This window comes from Nyctibius grandis, chromosome 11 (assembly GCF_013368605.1).
Source record: "Nyctibius grandis isolate bNycGra1 chromosome 11, bNycGra1.pri, whole genome shotgun sequence".
Classification (NCBI taxonomy): domain Eukaryota; kingdom Metazoa; phylum Chordata; class Aves; order Nyctibiiformes; family Nyctibiidae; genus Nyctibius; species Nyctibius grandis.
Window position 1 is genome coordinate 11,805,858 of NC_090668.1, and position 19,483 is coordinate 11,825,340.

The window sequence follows — 19,483 nt, forward strand, 5'->3', positions numbered from 1 at the left end:
GAACTAAGCCCCTTTTATGAGTATTTGACAACACTGGTGCAACAGTGTATTTTGTGAATTGTTTATTTCTACTAGTGCAATCTCTTATAAAGGGACTATATTATTATTCCCTAAAACCTTCCCTGTTTTTTTTTTTTTATTGAAAACTAGGGTCATACACATCTTAGTATCCTTGAGAGGAGGAAGAATCAATGCAAAATCAATTAAGACGACACTTCATTCAACAAGTGCAGATAGAACTGGCTCTTTATGTTCAATTATTTATACTTACAAGTTTAAGAAAATTGTGGAGAGGATTAAGATGCCAAGAACAATATTTTAGAGCAGAATTGTCTCCCAGACATTTAGGGACACGATTTGTTTGTGGCAAGCTGAAAGCATGAGGTTTTTGGTTTTGCTGGAGATGAGAAAAAGTTTTCTGGTTTGGGTTTTTTATTTTTAAACTTGCGTATATAGGCTTTCTACTGTTGGAAGTAAAGTGAAATCAAGATATGACAGGAATGATGAGTTCTTCAAAAACAGATGTTCACATGTGAATGCTTTCTTCATGTGCCTTGAGAAAAACCCTAATACCACTGCTCTGAGTGGGAACAAGCCTTCCAAGTATAACAGAAAATACGAGCACATGAAACTGAAAAACCAGTCCTATTGAGTGAAACATCTTTTGTATCAGCCTGGAAGGTGGTTCTTTTAATTTTCTTCTTAAGTTGCATTTGATCCAGGGAAATACATGAAAGTACGTCTTTGGTTCATTACCAAGAATGCAAATAAGCTAAAACTTAAAGAAATGAGATACTTGCTACTGTTGTCTAAAAAAAAAAAAAAGCAAAACGCAAAAAAACCCAACCAAACAAAAAAACAAAACAAACTGTTCTGTATACTTTTTGTATTCCAAGAAACCTTAGAGTATAAGATGGTGTTTTGTTTTTATGAACCTTTTGTTCTCACTGTGCTAAGGTTACTAAATCAGGTTACTTTTGCACATGTATAAAAAGATAGCAAGAAATTAGAGAAGCTGTCTTGATAGAAGTAGTTCTAAAATATTTGTTTTGCAGCATGATTCTGGAATGGAGTGCACTCCAGGAGAGTCCAAGAACTTGGGACAGAAAGAAAATGGCAATTATATCATGTATGCAAGAGCTACATCTGGGGACAAACTTAACAACAACAAGTTCTCTGTCTGTAGTATTCGAAATATCAGCCAAGTTCTTGAGAAAAAGAGAAATAATTGTTTTGTTGGTATGTATTTAGTCATCCTGAAAGCAGAATGGCTGAACTATTACTATTATGCTTAATTAGAAATTTATTAATTTTTATTTTACTTTTTTATCTTACTCTTTTTTTTTTTTTTAGTTTACTGAAAGATTCTGTAAGTAAAGAATTGAATTTGAGATCTGGAGTACTGTGTCAAGTTCTGGGCTCCCCAGTACAGGAAAGACATGGGCATACTGGAGTGAGTCTAGCAAGGGGTCACAAAGATTATTAAGGGATTGGAGCATCTGACATATGAGGAGAGGCTGCAAGAGCTGAGACACTTTAGTCTGGAGAAAAGGCTGGGGGTGGGGGCTGTCTGTCTTTATAAATGCCTGGTGGGTGGGAGTGAAGAAAACAGGGCCAGACTGTTCTCAGTCATGCCCAATGAAAGGATAAGAGGTAAGAAACACAAATTAAAATACAGGAAATCCTATTTAAACATTAAAAAAAAAATAAAAATTAAAAAAAAAAAAAAGATTTTGCAGGAATTTTTGTTCTGGAGTCTGTGATGTGTGAGCTCTCACAAATTTTGTGAGATTGTGCAGCGAGTAGGTTTGGGTTTTGGAGCAGCAGTAGCTCACCCCAGTAGTATTAGCTTTTGCCATAAGGTCCTCAGATTCTGTTAAAGGAGGAGGAGTGCAAGAAAGGATGCTGCTCCATTGGAAGCTTAGCAGAAAACTTCCTCTTATCACTGTTGATTTCCTGTCCACGCAAGAAACTCGTGCTGTTATCAGGAGAAACCTTTTACTCAGAGGCTTAAAACTGTATGAATTGTAGGGATGACTAAGCTGGGTGGCAAGCAAATAATGCAAGTTGACTTGAGCCCTAGTCCAAAGTCCATCTTGACCAGGCATTTTCAGTCACAATTAGCTGGATGCTGTTGCAAGTCAATGTTAACATTTATAAGTCTATTTGCATATTCTTTGTACATAAATATACTGGTATTTTTCAGAGTCCGGTCAACCCATCTGTGGCAATGGACTGGTTGAACAAGGAGAACAGTGTGATTGTGGATACAGTGACCAGTGTAAAGATGAATGCTGTTATGATGCAAACCAATCAGAAGATAAAAAATGCAAGTTAAAACCAGGCAAATACTGCAGGTATTGTGCATGTCTGTTACAGTATGCTTTTTAATTTTGGGGGTTTATTGGTAGCTATAATTGCTATTTTAGAATCTGAATATGTTTACATGCATTATTCTTGAAGTATTTATTTTGTTTAAAATGCCTTATACAGTGAGTGAGAAGTTCATAAGTACAGTTATGCTATGCAATTCTTGGTGCTAATTGTAGCTTGCTTTCCCTTAGATGACTTTTCTCTAGCTTTTGAAAAAACATAGTATGGCACTGCATTGTATCAGTGCTAACATATCATAATACTCAGTGCAAACAAATATGCATTGAAATTCTGTTATCTTTATCGGAAATGTGTTGTGCAGAAGTCTTGCAAAAACTGTATGATGAAGAAAAACACGACCACGGTGCTATTTGTACAATAGGTATAGGAAAGTATTAATTGCCCAAAGGATAATGGAGGATATTATGAAATTGGATCCTATCCTAGTGCCATTTCTACAGCATTGCCGAACTGGAAGATATAGTTGACTGAATTATTTTTTTTTAAATGCTTGTTTTATAAATTAAACTATGTTTTTAAGTCACCGTGTATCTTGGCAGTGTTGTGTACACAGTGATTTATAAGAGGAACTTTTAAAGATCATAAGACTAATAATGAAGTAAGTCAACTTCTATCTTTTAGTTCTGTGACTTAAGATACATGTTAAATTTTTACCTCATCTGAAAACTTAAGTGGATTTTTTTCACATGAAAGGTGTGAGTTTTTGTTCCTTTCTAGAGACAGACATAAATCTAACGTCTGGTTAGACTCTTAGCCAAAGATGAAGAGAAAATTACCATTATTTTTAAGTCTAAACCAGCTCAACTTTTTAATACAACATACACAATTTTGTTCTAATTTAAACTTTCCTGCCCTAAAAATGATCTTTGTCATCCTGGGAGTGAAAGTAAAGGTAGCATCTACTGTTAAAATGTATTTGACAGTGTAGATGTGGTAGAAGGACAGTCTCCTGTGAATTCATAGTTACAATAATTTTGCATGTCTTCCCCACCCCAAATTCTTATTATTTCTGCCAAAATAAAGGCCTTACATTGTCTTGTTTTATAACTGGTTTCTGAGGGTTTATGTTGCACCTATGGTGGGGAGCTGTTCCTTCTGAGTACACAAGGTGCCACGGCCACCTCCTTTCTTTGCTCTCTTGTGTTCAACTAACTGTAGTCTAGCTTTATGCCCTGCTGGAACAGTCTTAAATATGAATTGCTGCATCATTTTTGGTTTAGCCTTTTTTCCAGGTCTATTCAGATTAAAAATTTTGCTGTACAAAGAGGTTTCCAAAGACATGTAAAGCAAATCCAAGTGTAAGAAGGGATCACATAAATAACATGTTAAAATACATTTTAAGAAAACGATGGTGTCTGTCCAGCTGATTTATATGTCTTTTATTGATGTGTGACGTAAGAGTGATTTTTTTTCTTACCATGCAATAGTTTTAAAATAGAGAGATCCCGACTTGCAGGAGGTCTGTGCTATCTTCTGATGTCCACTGAATGCCAGTGAGCACACTGTGAATAGTGTTGAGATAGAGTAATTTGAGATGAGAACTCGAGACGTAGCTTTAGTCAAGTAGTTACGTACATTTTATAACCTTCACTCTTTTGCTGCTGTAGTGGCATATGTACTAAAACACAGATTCAGAAAGAGAAATGATTGTTTCCTGCTGTTTCACCAGATATACTGGTTTAATATACTGGTGTACATAGCACAAGGAGCTCAGATGCTTTGATGCCTGTGACAGAAAGGAGCCCAAGTGTTTTAGGGGAACCAGTGAAGCTATATGGCTTCTTTTACAAATCTTTCCCTGCCCCAAAATGTGTTTGTACGCTGACTATGTTTTCTGATATAAGATCTGACCTGTCTCCTTCCCTTTTCTTGTTTATTTAAACAATATAAGTGGTATGGCTGCAGAAAGAAGAAAAAAAAATTCTTATGAATGTTAATTGGTGACAGATAAATCTTGACTTATTTATTACATTGAAACTGATACTATAAAACTAATCAGTTGTTCCTGAATTAATTTTGCCAACTTGCTAATTCAATGTTTTATATATACAAATTTTGAAATGCTATTATTTTCTATATATTTTAATTTAAAATTGGCTTGTACTGTTTTTCTAATATAATGCAAATAGTTTAATTGGTTACTACAATGACTAAGAAATCTGCATTCAGTGCAGTAACCTTTTGTTACCTTAAGGGACTGAAAAAACTGTTTTCAATTCACATTTTACTTAGCACAAATCAGAAATATGTTGAGTGTTTGAGTAGGTTTCAGGATGAATAGTTCTTCTGGAATCATTCATCCTTTCTCTTTACATCCATATTTTCCGTTTCTTTCTAGCCCTAGTCAAGGCCCCTGCTGTACTGCACAGTGTAATTTCAAACTGAAGACTGATAAGTGTCGAAATGATTCTGACTGTGCAAGAGAAGGAATGTGTAACGGTGTCAGCGCTCTCTGTCCAGCATCTGAGCCTAAACCAAACTTCACAGATTGCAACAGGAACACACAAGTTTGCATAAATGGGGTATGTTCTTTTACAATCATGTGCAACTGTAGTTGTTTATTGCAAGGCACCGTATTGTGAAGTGATGTGGTTTCAATTCTTAATGGACAAGAGTGTAAGATTAATCTTTTTCAGTAAAAATGGTTGATTTATTGGTTTCAATCAAAATAACTGTGAAGTCACACCAAATATTAAGAAGCAGGTAACAAATATCAAGCTAGCTTTACTATTTCAGAAAGTTCCATTTAAAGTTTTCTATAAAAATCAGGAATATGAGCGTTTTACTTCCTAGTTCCATCTTTTCATTTTTCTTCAGTATTGGTCAAGTAATTTTGTTCCCATAGAAAATTAGATGCGCTATCAATACATGTTGAATTTGGTTTAGTGAAAATATACAGTTCTTCCACCCATGTGCATGTAACACTGATATGCAAGCATAGAGAATTGCTCTGAACTGCCATTAGTTTCCTGGCTTAAAGAGTCTGTGGCAGTGTCTATGAAATATTGATGGGAAATCTCTTATAAATTGATCTATGTTTGCTTGGAAGCAGAAACAAGCAAAAGTCATCCTCTTAAAGAGCTGTAACTTGTGTTGCTATAAGTCTGTTTTCCGCAGTGCAGGTTTGTAATCAAATGATACTGCTTGTAATAATTTTCAGCTAATTTAGAGTCATCTTAAAGATAGAGGAATTGTCTTTATATAGTAACTTGATTTTGAAACAAGATTTTAAATACACTGAATTTTTCTTAATTTGGATTTGAAGGGTCCTTCCACAGTGGAATTAAATACAGAATCTTTCCTGCCATTAATTTTTATTATTATTTTCTGAGAGAAGATATTTTTGAAGACATGCTTTTGATTTATTTTCCTAACCATGATATTAGTAATCATGTTTCAGTGTGAATTGCATTGCTGTGAGTGTTTTGCAGGGTACTCTGAAGCCCTAAAAGTAGGTACAGTGTTAAAAAATAAAATAGGTAGGGTAAATCACCTTTAAAAGATTATCAAGTAAGGCTAAGTTTTATAAACTTTAGAAGAGATTCAAGCTATTATTTCTATTGATAAGCATCTTTAGACCTACGATTATACTTTCAGCTATTAAAAATTAATATCTTTCCTAATGTCAATGTGCTTAAAAGTGAAATTGATTTTTTGTGTTCTCATGCTTTTGTCTCAAACAGCAATGTGCTGGCTCTATCTGTGAGAGGTATGGCTTGGAGGAATGTACATGTGCTAGTTCAGATGGCAAGGACGACAGAGAATTGTGTCATGTCTGCTGCATGAGAAAAAGTAAGATTTGTCTGAATTGTAAGCATAAATATAGCTGTAGGTATCTGAAGAATCTTCTCACAGTGTTTACATTTTAGTTTTTGTTAACTTGAGAGCATACTGTGGTTTTCTTCATACTTTGTTTCAGATATTGCACTGTATTTTGTAGGAAATAATATATTTTGGTTTTTTACAGATTAATAGAAACTTGAAATTTTTCAAAAGCATTTTGAACAATTGAACAGCAAGGTAATCATGCGCGTATGTTTTAATACAGTAATGGTTTGATTGTTCTAATTTGTATTCTCTTTTCAGTGGACCCAGCTACTTGTGCAAGTACAGGTTCTAAGCAGTGGGAGAAACACTTTCGTCGTAAAACTATTACTTTGCAACCTGGATCTCCTTGTAACGATTTCAAAGGCTACTGTGATGTGTTTATGAGGTGTCGGCTAGTAGATGCTGATGGCCCTCTAGCTAGATTAAAGAAAGCAATTTTTAATCCAGAGCTATATGAAAATATTGCAGAATGGATTGTAGTAAGTATTTTTTTCTTACCAGTCTAATACAAAGTTTTCTTGTTAATCAGTATTCACAGTTGATAAGTGTTCCTGTGTATATACAGTACTTCAGCATTCTTCAAAGTATAATCAGTGCTTCTTTTACTAGATTTTTCTATAAGCACCTTGAGTGCAGCAAAATAAGTTTGACAGATTGAAGGGAATGGAAACAACAACCTGGACAGGCTGGAGAGTTGGGCGGGGAGAAATTTAATGAAATATAACAAGGGCAAGTGTAGAGTCCTGCATCTGGGCAAGAACAACCCCATGTACCAGTACAAGTTGGGGGCAGACCTGTTGGAGACCAGCGTAGGGGAAAGGGAGCTGGGGGTCCTAGTGGACAGCAGGATGACCATGAGCCAGCAGTGTGCCCTTGTGGCCAAGAAGGCCAATGGCATCCTGGGGTGTATTAGAAGGGGTGTGGTCAGCAGGTCGAGAGAGGTTCTCTTCCCCCTCTACTCTGCCCTGGTGAGGCCGCATCTGGAGTATTGTGTCCAGTTCTGGGCCCCTCAGTTCAAGAAGGACAGGGAACTGCTAGAGAGAGTCCAGCGCAGAGCCACGAAGATGATTAAGGGAGTGGAACATCTCCCTTATGAGGAGAGGCTGAGGGAGCTGGGTCTCTTCAGCTTGGAGAAGAGGAGACTGAGGGGTGACCTCATTAATGTTTATAAATATGTAAAGGGCAAGTGTCATGAGGATGGAGCCAGGCTCTTCTCAGTGACATCCCTTGACAGGACAAGGGGCAATGGGTGCAAGCTGGAACACAGGAGGTTCCACATAAATAGGAGGAAAAACTTCTTTACGGTGAGGGTGACCGAACACTGGAACAGGCTGCCCAGAGAGGTTGTGGAGTCTCCTTCTCTGGAGACATGCAAAACCCGCCTGGACGCGTTCCTGTGTGATATGGTCTAGGCAATCCTGCCCCGGCAGGGGGATTGGACTAGATGATCTTTCGAGGTCCCTTCCAATCCCTAACATTCTGTGATTCTGTGAAATAACAAATAAACAAGTAAATATTTTGTGTTCATACCTCTATTCACTCCACTGTCTGTTTGGTGTTAATGTTCATCTTTTTAATTTGCTGGGTTTTCCCATTTTAACTCTTCATATTTGAATGCTCTGATTTCTTTTAAGGAACTAAATATATTGATCTCTAGCATTTCTTATTTTTATTGCACTAGATGACACTTTACTAATAACAGACTGGGAGGGGAGCTAGAATGAAACACCATTATAGAGCTGCATAGTCAGTTTTGTGTAAGCTGTTGACTGTTTTAGGCTTATAGCTCTGTTGTAGTGCATCTTATGTGAAATACTCTTCTAATAATAGAATGAATCTGAAGTATTTGGGGTTTTTTGTGTAAGAACTTTGGGGACGTTTTTCTTTAAAATGTTATGGTCTTTTAAGTGGTGTTTCAGAACAGCTTTTTTTGATGACTTCTTTTAAAACGCAAAGGAAAGTCATATTCAACGACCCCTGTCTCTTGTGTATGTGTGCCAGCCCCCCAAAAAAACTTTTTTTCAATGTTTTTAGGCTTATTGGTGGGCAGTGTTACTTATGGGGATCGCCTTGATCATGTTAATGGCTGGTTTCATTAAGATATGCAGTGTTCATACTCCAAGCAGTAATCCAAAGTTGCCTCCTCATAAACCACTTCCAGGTGAGTACACCAGGTAATTAAATTTATAGGGAAATGTTTTATCCTCAACTATTTTGTTCTAAAGGGAAGTTTCAGGTGTCCCAACCTACAGTTCTTGGTCTGGCACTGTGAAACTACAAATGGAATTCATCCAGTGAAAATTCATAAAAATGTAACTCTTGCCTTATTTTCCTATAACATAATATGCATATCAAAAAAAAAAAAAACTTTGAAGACTTTTTCTAAGTCAGAGTTCCTTCTGTTTTCTATTCCATGCTATATTTTGTAAGAATCAACCTGTTTAAGGAACTACTGTTGGGACAATAAAATGTATTCTGTAAATACTCCATGCAGTTAATCATCTATTTAAAACCTTGCAGGTCTAAATCTGAAGGCTTTCAGAAAAATAGTTATATTTAATTTGCATGGCAAGGGCAACTTTTCTGGAAATCATTTCTTTTTTAAAATTCATTTTAATAATGCATACCTTTCTTTTAAACAGGCACTTTAAAAAGGAGGAGACCACCACAAACCACTCAGCCACCACAGCGGCAAAGGCCCCGAGAGAGTTATCAGATGGGACATATGAGACGTTGACTGCAGCTTTTTGCCTTGGTTCTTCCTAGTGCCTACAATGGGAAAACTCACTCCAAAGAAAACCTAATAAGTCATTGTCCCCGGTCTAACTCTCAAAAAAATGAAGAGGGGAAAAAAAAAAAAAGCAGCATGATATGCCCTCAAAACAAGTGGAAATGGTTAATTTTTAATGAGTGAATCTTCCAGCTCAAAAAAAAGAAGAAAAGTGTTTTTCTTGCATATTTTTAATTTAGTGGCACAAAGTCCTAGATTACCATGATACTTTCCCCTTTCTGTGCTCTTCATCGCTGCATTTTCTTCACTTGCAGGCAAATATGGCTGTAGTAAAGCTTTTACTCAAGAATTGAAAAAAATATATATTTTTCAGCTGCCAGCAAGGCTAGGAAGCTAGACCACCTCAGCATTGGAGACATTACTTGTCAATGTATATACATTGTTATATGCAGACATGTATTTCTAACGTACACCCGTACTTGTGTGCAATTGTAAACAAGAGAATTGCAATATGGCTGTTTCTTTGTATTATAAAACTTTTCCGCTCTTAATGAAGACATTACTGTTTAATTGACATACTCAGGATAACAGAGGATGATGGTGTGTAATGGTCAAGGATCCTGTGATGCTTTACACAGCGATTTTGAATCAAATCAAACTTTTTTTTATCATGATCAAGTTGTTTCAAGCACTCATTTCATCTTTATCAAACAGCTGCTAAAGACATAGCATACAAGATTGAATGGTCTTTTAGAGGTATAACAGGTGTTCTGCAGAATTTGCAAATGACAGAATATTTCAAAAATGTTTTATACAAGTGTCTGATTTCTTGTAGCTCAGCATAAATGTTTTTAATTTGTCTGATTATTCAGTTAAATAATGAATAGTTAGATGAAATATTTCCATGCTTTATTAGAAAATTCTGCCTGTTACTCAATTTGTTTTAAAAATTGCAACCATTTTTTTGGGCTGTTCAGATATTCTTACAGTATGATAATGAAGTTCGTGTTCTGAGGGATGTGGAAAGAAAGAAAAGCTGTAGTTTTTTTATTTTCTTTAATTTATCAGATATGTGGATAACTTTTCAGCATGATAGTATTGATACCACTAAAGTAGAGGGATTTGCCCAGCTGCTATGGCAGAGTTAAAATTGTAGTTAGGACTACCAATTTTCCCACATTTTATAATAGTAGTAAAGTTCAACAGCACAATGTCCCATTCCAAAGTTTTTATTACGAATGTAAATAATTGGCATTTTTGAAAGAGGAAACAAAAGGTGCTTACTGCTATGCAGGAGATGAAAGGGGGCATTACAAAATGTTTAAGCTTGTGATATATTTATTGCTTGTTTTCCAAAAGCACCAAGCTAATTAGAGATGCAAATGGCTATAATTTTCCTGGCTTTGCTTAGGAGAAAATTTACTAAGGGTTGGACAGGCTTCCTTTGTTTTTTTGGTTTTGTTTTGTGTTTTAAGAGTATAAGGTTTACACTGTCATTCTCATAATGTGACGCAAGCCAGCAAGGCCAAAAATGTTACAGAATCTAATGGGATCTCTTCCTTGTAAACTTGTACAGTATGTGGTAACTTTTTCAAAATACAACTTTTTGTACATGGTTTAGAGACAAATTTTGTACATGAAACCCCAAGTCCAATAGACTATATAAATAATTCTAAATGATCTTAACTAGTTAGAAGTATATGTAGTTGCTTTTAAGTCATTTTAAATACATTTGTTTTAAGACTGTGCAAAGATTGGAAGTGGGTTTGCATTTCTAAAATGGTGACTTTTATTCAGCAAGAGTTCTTAGTAACTTCTTGAGTGTGGTAGACTTTGGAACATGTAAATTTTTTGCCTGTGATGTTATCCTGTGGTAGGATTTTGGCAGACAAATGCTGCCCTATTATTTTGAGTCTAAGTTAAATGTTTTCTGAAAACAGAAATGTGCACTGAACTCTCCACTGCAAGTCAAGATGTGGTAAAACTGAAAGAAAGTTCAAGACAATGAAATGGAATACTACTGTCGATTTCATGTCCACTGTGTTTTATACAGTATCTTTTTTGTTCACTTTGGAAATTTTTACTAAAAATGCAAAAAATAAAGTATTGTGCAAAGATATGTAAGGTTTTTTGAAACTTGAAATGCATTAATAAATAGACTTGATGAAATCATCTTCTGAAGATCCATTTACTTTTTGAACCCTGAAAGCAAAAAGGAATACACAAATTCTACTTCATTTTTGACTTTTGCTGGATGGGGCTGTCATGCCAAAAAGTAGTTCTTCTATCTTTACACTATCAAAGTGCAACTCCCAATTTTAACATCATACACTTAAATGTAAAGTGCAAATGTTTTTGTGTAACCTGTTTAAGGAAAAGTCCTAGAATTAACTTTGAGTTACTTGTATGATCACAGGAATAAAGCTTTCTCTGTTCTTATTTTCAAAATGGAAAACAGTTACTGGTGGGGTTTTCAAGCCTGGCACCATAGCTACTGAATGCTACCTTCTGAAATCTATTTTTGAAGAGGAGTACTGCAATTAACATGTAATACTTTGAAGGCACAACTGACGGATTAGACTTCTAGAAGGAGCAAATTTGCTTTTTGCAAGGTGTTTTGAAACAGCTAAGCTGGGTCTCTGTTTTCCTCTGTGTTGTATAGTTGATTTAAGTGATAAGACTGCTTTTAAAAGCCAAGTCCTGCCAGCTAGCCTTTCATTCTTAGGGCTGTTTGTTGAGAATGGCCTGCTTAGACATCTGTTTCCCTAAGTGAGCAGCATATGTTTTGATGTAATCAAAGCATATTCAGAGTTCCTTCCTCGTGGTACTTCTTTTTATTTTTTTTCCCCATTACTTTTTTAATAGAAGTGCTTCCCCTTGTAACTAAATAGCACTGTCGGGGCAAAAGGTGTTAAAAGAAGATCAGTTGGAGTAGAGCCCTTCTGCAAATCAGCATCATAGGTGCCTAATAGATTTGGTGGTGGTTGCATTTAAATTTCTGCCTAGGAATGCAAACCAGAGGGGTAGAAATAATACCCAAGCACCTAAAATACAAATTCTGTGTATGTTTTAAAACGTGTTTGGGGGAAACGAATGAGTACATAAATAGCTGTAGTTTTTCTAACTAATATTTGACCTAATAATCCCTAGTTGTAGCTATTCATTTATTCATCTTGTATTTCTTAATGTTTTAGTCATTAAATGTATACATTCACCTCTGGTCTAGAAGCATGTACAGTCAGAATGGTGTGAATGTGAGAAGGGCATCAAATTCCTCTTAAGCTATGAAACCTTATACCATACAGACTGTAAGTTAATTAAAAGGCAAACTATATAATCAATGTTCCAATATTTCTTTCAGGAAAAAACACATAAAAAGGAAGGAAGAGATTTTTACTTCTGAATATTGGAGATTCATTATTACAGAGAGGTGATTAGAAGGACAGCAGTCATTACGTTGTTCTAAGCTGTGCTTGCTCTGACAGGAGTAGCTTCTGATGGCTTTCAAGGTCTTGATTCAGTTGTTTGGAGTGAGACAGGAATAATTCCAGTGAGCACAAAGGCACCACTATAGGCACTTGCAATTGTAGGTCTGACTTCAGTATTATGTTCAGGCATTGTAAGGCTTTGAGTATGCTGCAACTTGGGCTTTATTTCATTTTTATATCAGAAATTAGTCTAACGGCTATCGAAACACAGCGACAGGATTTATTTGGACATAATCATTTGTGAAATGACATCAGAATAAATATCTTCATATCTGCAAGAGTTCGAATACTGAATGTGCTTTTCATTTTTTTTTAAGTTTTCGGATTGTGTTATCTGAGGATATACTAGCTTGTTTCAGTTGAACTGAAGAATGTTGTTTTTTTTTTCCCCCCCAGAAGTCCTCAAACTGCAGTATCCCCATTACATGAGTTTCAGCACACTGTAGACATCTCTGACCATTTTTTCCACCTGCTTTTCCTGAACTAATGCTTTCAAGCTTGTTTCTCCTAACGTTTAGATCCCTTTATCAGCCTTCTTACCAAGTAAGTGACAGTAATGTGAAAGAAATTCCAATTTTAATGTCTAAAATGTTTCTAAGCGTGTTAAGATATGTAACTACAGGAAAATCATGACTTGAACCATGAATATGTATGTTTTACACCATACAAATCTCATTAAAAGCTGTCTCACCAACTCTCTAGTGCTTTTTTTTAGGTATAGCAAAACACTAACATTGTAGTTTCTGCACTGGAGAAGCAGCACAGTCTAGCTCTTTCTAGCCTTTGTCTCTTGCTCTGTCATCCTTCAACATCTTCTGAACAAAGCCTTTTTTGAGGGGCAGGAGTAGGATTTGGTTCAGGAAGCTTACAATGTTCATAGCTTAGAAAGTTGGTAATAACCAATGTTGTAGATACAATTCCAATGACAGTATTTCAATTCTTCTATAAATAGACAAGCATTTTATAAACAAAACAACACTAAACGTAAAAGTAAGTGGCAGATCTTTAGTTTTTTTCCAGAAGCAAAAACTGAATTCGAGAAACAATCTAGGGAGATGCATAATTTGAGTTAGCCACACACACGTACTTCTGTCTGTCTCATTTTTCATTGTGTTTTGGAAAACTAAAATGGCCACATTGTCATTCGTTCCTTGTCTGTCAATCTTCAGGACACAGTCCATTTTAACTTTGTGCCCCTAAAAAATGCTGTCAGTGGGTCTCTAGCAACTGATTCTCTCCAGTGGATTTGTAACTACTACAAATGTGAAAAAGCCCAACCATCATCTAAAAAACTCTGGTGCTTACCTAACTCTTTCAGGGATACTTACTGCTGAAATTTCCTTCTTCTGTGTGTGCTCCTGATTTGACTCTTGGCTATTATATTTCGGTGAGTGATTGTAATGTGTTCTGTGTTTTATTATATAAAAGAGCTTTAATAAAATAATTATGTTAGGAAATTTAAGTATTGAGGACAGCAACCTGAAGCATGGAATTACTCAAGTTGTAATTTTTGACACAGAAGGTGGAAATACTTCTTGTGTTTGAAAAAACAATTTGCTTCATTGCGCAAAATCTTTTAAAGCACAAACCTTGGTTTTCAGTGAAGATCTAAAGATTCTTTTACATGGAGTCTGTACCTAAATCGATAAATATTTCTCCTAATCAAGATGCTACTCCATGGCCATGTTAAATATCAGATCAGCTTCTGAAATTTACACCTCAGGAAAAACAACCATTCTCATTTGAGAAAGTAAGTATGCTTCAGTTCCATCATATTTAGTCAGCCTTTCTGTTTCTGTATTGAATATTCCTGTTTGTCTAAAGGAAAGGTAGTTATTGAAAACAGCTTTTAAAATTTAGAAGTTAATATTCTGAATGGTCAGCAAAGATAACTGCATTCAACATTTGATCACTGTTCATTGCTTGCAGAATTGCTAGTTCTGCTCAGCTTGTTCATTTGTCATGCATTTTAAATGAATCTCACTTTAATCCTGGTAGCATCTGTATATTTTGATACAAAATGCCCTGCAATACCTTGGTATGGAAAATATGCTTTGCTCCAGGTCTTAGGACTGTCTTGCACATTTTTTTCCATTTAGAGAACACTTAAAACAAATTACATTCAGAATCCAGAGTTGTAGAAACATAGTGTTTAATGAATCTTGTTCTTAGCATCACAAAGTGACAAATGAAATACTCTGACATACATACTGATTTCTGTTTCAGTATGCACTAACCATAAAATAAAAATAAACTGAGACAATGTTTCTTTGTGTAGCTTATATCGATATGGGAAACAAGGGAACTGTACATGTTTGAATTTATAAAGTTTGTTTATATGCAATGAAGATGTTTGAGAGTTTTACCACTTTCATTTATTCACGCAGGTTTCAAATCATGCTAAAATCTGCTATACAGTGATTTAAAAATCTAAAAATCTCAGGCCTTACATGAACAGGTAAATATGATTTTAACGCAAAAGTTAACTGAACTTAGTTGTGCTAGAATTGTGTGTAGTATACTAAGCATCATTAAAATAATCAAATTACTAGTAATTTAAACCAGTACTTTAGTTAAAAATAGGTAAAAGCATTAGGTAAAAAAAAGGTAATTAAGTAATTAGGTAAAAATAGGTAAATAGCAAAGCATTTTCTAATAGGACAAAGTTTAGTATAGCATTTTTAGGTGACAGTTATTTGGCTTGTCTTATGGTTATGACAGATAGCTCAAGCATTCTGTATGTTGAGATATTTTTTATTTTTTGAATGTTATAAAGTAAAAAGTTCAAACTCTTTGTTAACAATGTTATCTATGGGAATATCTTCCTCTATGAATTACTTAACTTCCCCTTCATTAGGAAATAATTTAGGAAAGGTGTAACTGAAAGTAGTCACTATTAATACTTCAAAGTATTTAATGGAAAATGAGGCTTCTTTTTTCCCGTAAATCTAACAAAATTAAATTTTTCAAAGGCTTACGGCAATGATTCTTTCAAATGGTAATCTTTTTATTTTTAGTGAGCAGGTGTTTTTTAAAACTTTAAACAATTTAAAATTGACAGTTGCTGTTGATGAAATTGCTCATTTATCACTTTGAGAGTAGGCTCCTAGATGAGTAAAGCACATATTTCAGCTTACTGTTGCATCACAAAATCTAAATTCTTTTAATGTATTTTCTTCACCACCTATGAAAATATCAGGATATTTAAATTTAATGTAGCTGTGTATTCTTAAAATATTTTACTACATGTGTAGTATTTTTAATGTATTTTGGTGAGTAGTTGTTTTTTGTGGTCATTCTCATTTTCTGTTTTGTCTCCGAAAGCGATCTTCACACCTCACAAATGTTTTCTCTTGGGCTGGATGAAGGTGAAGGTTGTCGATGCTTTGAGAACAAAATGTCATTCTAGAAAGAAAACACAGCATGTAAGCATAACGTTGCTTTTTAGGGCTACTATCTGTATAAAAGTGTGCCTTCTAGATACACTGAATCTGACTTTCTTTATCCTGTCTTTTACAGGAAGGTATCTGAATGTTTTTATAGGCTTGTGAGGAAGGAGATGTATCTGGCTGACAGATAGTAGGTCCAGAGTAAAAGGAGTAGGCAACTCCTGTGTACAGAGTGCATTATGGCTACGTCTCTTTCTGGTATCGTACACAGCATGCTGTTCTCCATAACATACCCTCACAGTGATTTGGTCCTTGTGTTCTCAGCAGCCATTGTCATTGTTTCAACTCTTACTGTTACGACGAGGATTGTACTATTTGGCTTGCTAGTACTTAGTTGGACTGCTAGTATTTAGTTGTGAGTTTGCTAAAAATCAGTTATGTAGGATGCTAACATCATCAGCAACTACATATGCTACAGAAATGTTTTCCATATTTGGAACTCAAATATGCTGGAATTTGGTATTTCATTGCTCATAATAGCCTGTTTAATAACTACTTTTTAAGTTTATGCTGTTATGTTGTGTCTAAGTGTTTGTCATTAGATAATCTAACAAAGGAAAATTTATCATGTATATAAATATCACAAATATTGTGAGGTAAAGGTACATGGAGATAAAATATTATCAACAGTTGGTTCAAATGCTCAAGAAAGCACAAGACAACTCAAAACACATCTTGTGTTTACTAACCTTTTTTTAATATTGAATTTCCAAAATTGCTGATTCTTAGATTCATGATGTTTCATCTTTCCAAGAAGATCAAAATCCACACATTCTTTTCTTTGAAGAAAATACTTTTCCTTGAGTATCCTTTGCTACTCCTTTTAGAATCACCTATTAATCTTCCATTCCCCCCTCACGCATTAATATTTCAACAGTAACATATCATTTCCAAGCCCAGATTGAACAGAAAAAAATCTAGCACTTAATCAGTATCCATTAAAATCTTGACACAAACTCCCACTGCTGCTTGCAGCCAAAAAAATTCTAAGGAGCGTTAGGTACCTGAAGATACCAGCATCATTTTTTGTTAGTGTAATAACTACCCACCTTACTTACTGATTTCTTAGGTAGTACATCAGTAGTAATTGGCTTGTGCCAGGTTATTGACACAGCTGTACTGGACAGGAGCTTTCTGGTTAGAAAAATGAGTATACCTGACATAGTCCTTCCACAGCCTTCATACTTTTTTTCTCAAGGTACAAAAATCTGTGTTTAAACAGAACTCTCTAATTTGCAGTGTATGCTATGCTTTAATTTACTTTGGCAGCTAGGTCAGTACTGATTTGGGATCATCGATTTTTAAAACAGCAGGAAATGTTATAAAATGATTTTCTTTTTAATGGCAGGAGCGTGTGTCAAGTGCTGGGTTAGGAGAGGAAAATACCTACAAAACATATTTTCAGGGGGACAAAACCCAAGAAAATATGATTAGTCCTCTGCCCTCCAGCACACAGATTTTCTTATGAAAATGTTTATTTAAATTGTCTAATTTGTCTTTTGTGTCAGTATCAAGGAGATGCAGCTCTGCCAGTAAGTAGTGTTCCATAAAAAGTCTGCAGTAGTTGTAACTGGTGCTGGTAAGAAAGAGACTGTAGCAAGGAAAAATCACCTTCTAAGACTGAACCACAGTTACAAGGTAAGACATGCTTTTCTCATTAATCTTAATTAAAGTGCTCAGTTAAAATTTCTCGAAGGATTAAAGCAGTGGGAATCATTACAAGTTTTGTTATTCTGTCTTTTGGTGGAAATTCCTCTGTGTGAATAAGCAGTTTCAAAAGTGTTATTAGCATTGCTGTATGTAGAGAACAAGGCCACTCAGACTTGGTGGTCCAGTTTCAAAGCAATCAGCAGGGGAAAAAGGAAAAAAGAACACTCAACCCCCCCCAAAAAAAACCCAAAACAAACAAACAGAAAAACCCAAAACAAAACAAAAACCACAGACTTCAGTTTGTGTTCAGAATTTTTTTTTTCTCCAGAAAACTGCTCTGATGCTACCTCAGAATTCAGCTGACAAAATTCACATCACTGAATTCATACTATAGGAAAAAGCGCAACCAGAGTGCAAAAATTACTGTCAAATACCAGTGGAAGTGTGGTATGTAGAAGTATAGATAGTCTCTTTGTTTTCCAGGACTGCTCACATTCTGTTTGCCTGCTACAGAAATTTCAAGATGTCTATAATTTTTGCTTCCACAGTTTATCATTCCAGGAACCTCTTATACAGCCTGCACAGTGTAGTAATTCATTATCAACTATCAGACACTGGACTGGGTCTTAATGAGACAAAAATAAGGGAATTTTATGATAAAACCCTTAACTTCAATGAATAATCAGATGACTATACTTCTGCATGTGATCCTTCTAATGAGGACTTTCAAGAATGGTGATGCTGAGTTTCTCTATGAAGTAGGTATTGAAAGTCAAATAATTAACATTTGGCATATATTTGTAAGTAGGAATTTGAGTTTTTCATAGCCTTAATGTTGGAGTCAATATTTATCTTAGTATTTTGTTTCTTTGAAATTTCATATGGTCCTTATGGAGTAAGATAATCACATTCTAAAACTAAGTAAGAAATTGTCATCAATTATTGTTATTAACTGGGTAGAAAAATTGCACTGCAGAACTTCTTCTTTGGATCTGTGTGCTAACTCCTTCCCTGTCCTCTATTCCTAGTATCAACAAAATAGTCAGCAAAGGTAATTGTGCCTTAAACTCAGATTAGCGGGGGTAGCGAGCCAGAACATTTCCTACTATTCATTTCTGACCTGAGAACAAAGAAATTATTTAAGTTACTTAAAAATCATGGAGTCTGATCTGAGGGGGAGGGGAGAAAGCCAGAAGTTGTACGTGCATAAATTCACCATTGGTGTGAGTGCTGGCACTCAGATGCTTGTATTTGAACTAGGATAACCTGTGTGCCAAACATCTGTGGCGTTATTACAGAAAAATAGTGTTTCTGTTACACTTACTTTTGCTGTGTTTCCCCTGCTTTCACTCTTATTGTCTTCACTATAAGTCCTGGTCGACGGGTGCCTTTTGTCCATGGTATTATGGTTTGAACTGTGTCCCAGATATTTTCCCAAACTGCAGTTCCTTCCCATTTGAACTTGATCATTATCAGCTCACCAATATCAGTGTCCAGGGTGATGAGAAAAGAGTAGGTTTTATTCCCATTAATAGCTTCAACTCTGCAGAAAACAAAATCAGAATAATGCTGTCTTAATTATTATGGATTGAAGTGAAAAAAAATAGTTCCTCTTCTCTTTAAAACCAAAGAACTATGTTTCCTCCTCCTTCCAGGGGGAACATTACTGTCTGTAGGATACTCTTCCTCCAGGTGCATAAAGTAGTGAAATATGATAACATGCTAGAAAAGAAGCAGAAGTGGGAGAAGCTTGAACAGCTGGTGAAGCAGTAGTGGCTTCTGACAGCAAAAGAAAAGGTGTCCCATAATAGCATTTACATTAGGTCTTTTGTCTGCTAGAGCAAAGGCTGACCCACACTGTTGCCTTTGCTTTTGTTCATACAGGTAGTGTCCATCATGAGAAATATCCAAAATTCTTTACCTTAATTACAGCTGTTTATTTA

The 19,483-nt window shown here is 35.4% G+C and overlaps 2 protein-coding genes across 2 annotated transcripts in view; one reads left to right on the forward strand and one right to left on the reverse strand.

Annotated features, from left to right (window-relative positions):
• Window positions 1-11,125, forward strand: part of ADAM10 (ADAM metallopeptidase domain 10) — a 46,943-nt gene extending 35,818 nt beyond the window's left edge. Inside the window, 8 exon segments of the mRNA XM_068410117.1 lie at window positions 1,056-1,239; window positions 2,207-2,357; window positions 4,733-4,916; window positions 6,078-6,186; window positions 6,481-6,701; window positions 8,257-8,383; window positions 8,865-8,948; window positions 8,951-11,125. Of these exon segments, the coding sequence (XP_068266218.1) occupies window positions 1,056-1,239; window positions 2,207-2,357; window positions 4,733-4,916; window positions 6,078-6,186; window positions 6,481-6,701; window positions 8,257-8,383; window positions 8,865-8,948; window positions 8,951-8,988 (1,098 nt within the window). The 3' untranslated portion in view covers window positions 8,989-11,125.
• Window positions 11,126-15,648: 4,523 nt separating this feature from the next.
• LIPC (lipase C, hepatic type) overlaps window positions 15,649-19,483 on the reverse strand; it is an 84,158-nt gene continuing 80,323 nt past the window's right edge. The window contains exons 9-10 of the mRNA XM_068410746.1: window positions 18,865-19,083; window positions 15,649-15,846 (exon numbers count right to left, since the gene is read on the reverse strand). Coding sequence (XP_068266847.1) covers window positions 15,741-15,846; window positions 18,865-19,083 — 325 coding nt within the window. The 3' untranslated portion in view covers window positions 15,649-15,740. The remainder of the gene's footprint in view (window positions 15,847-18,864; window positions 19,084-19,483) is intronic.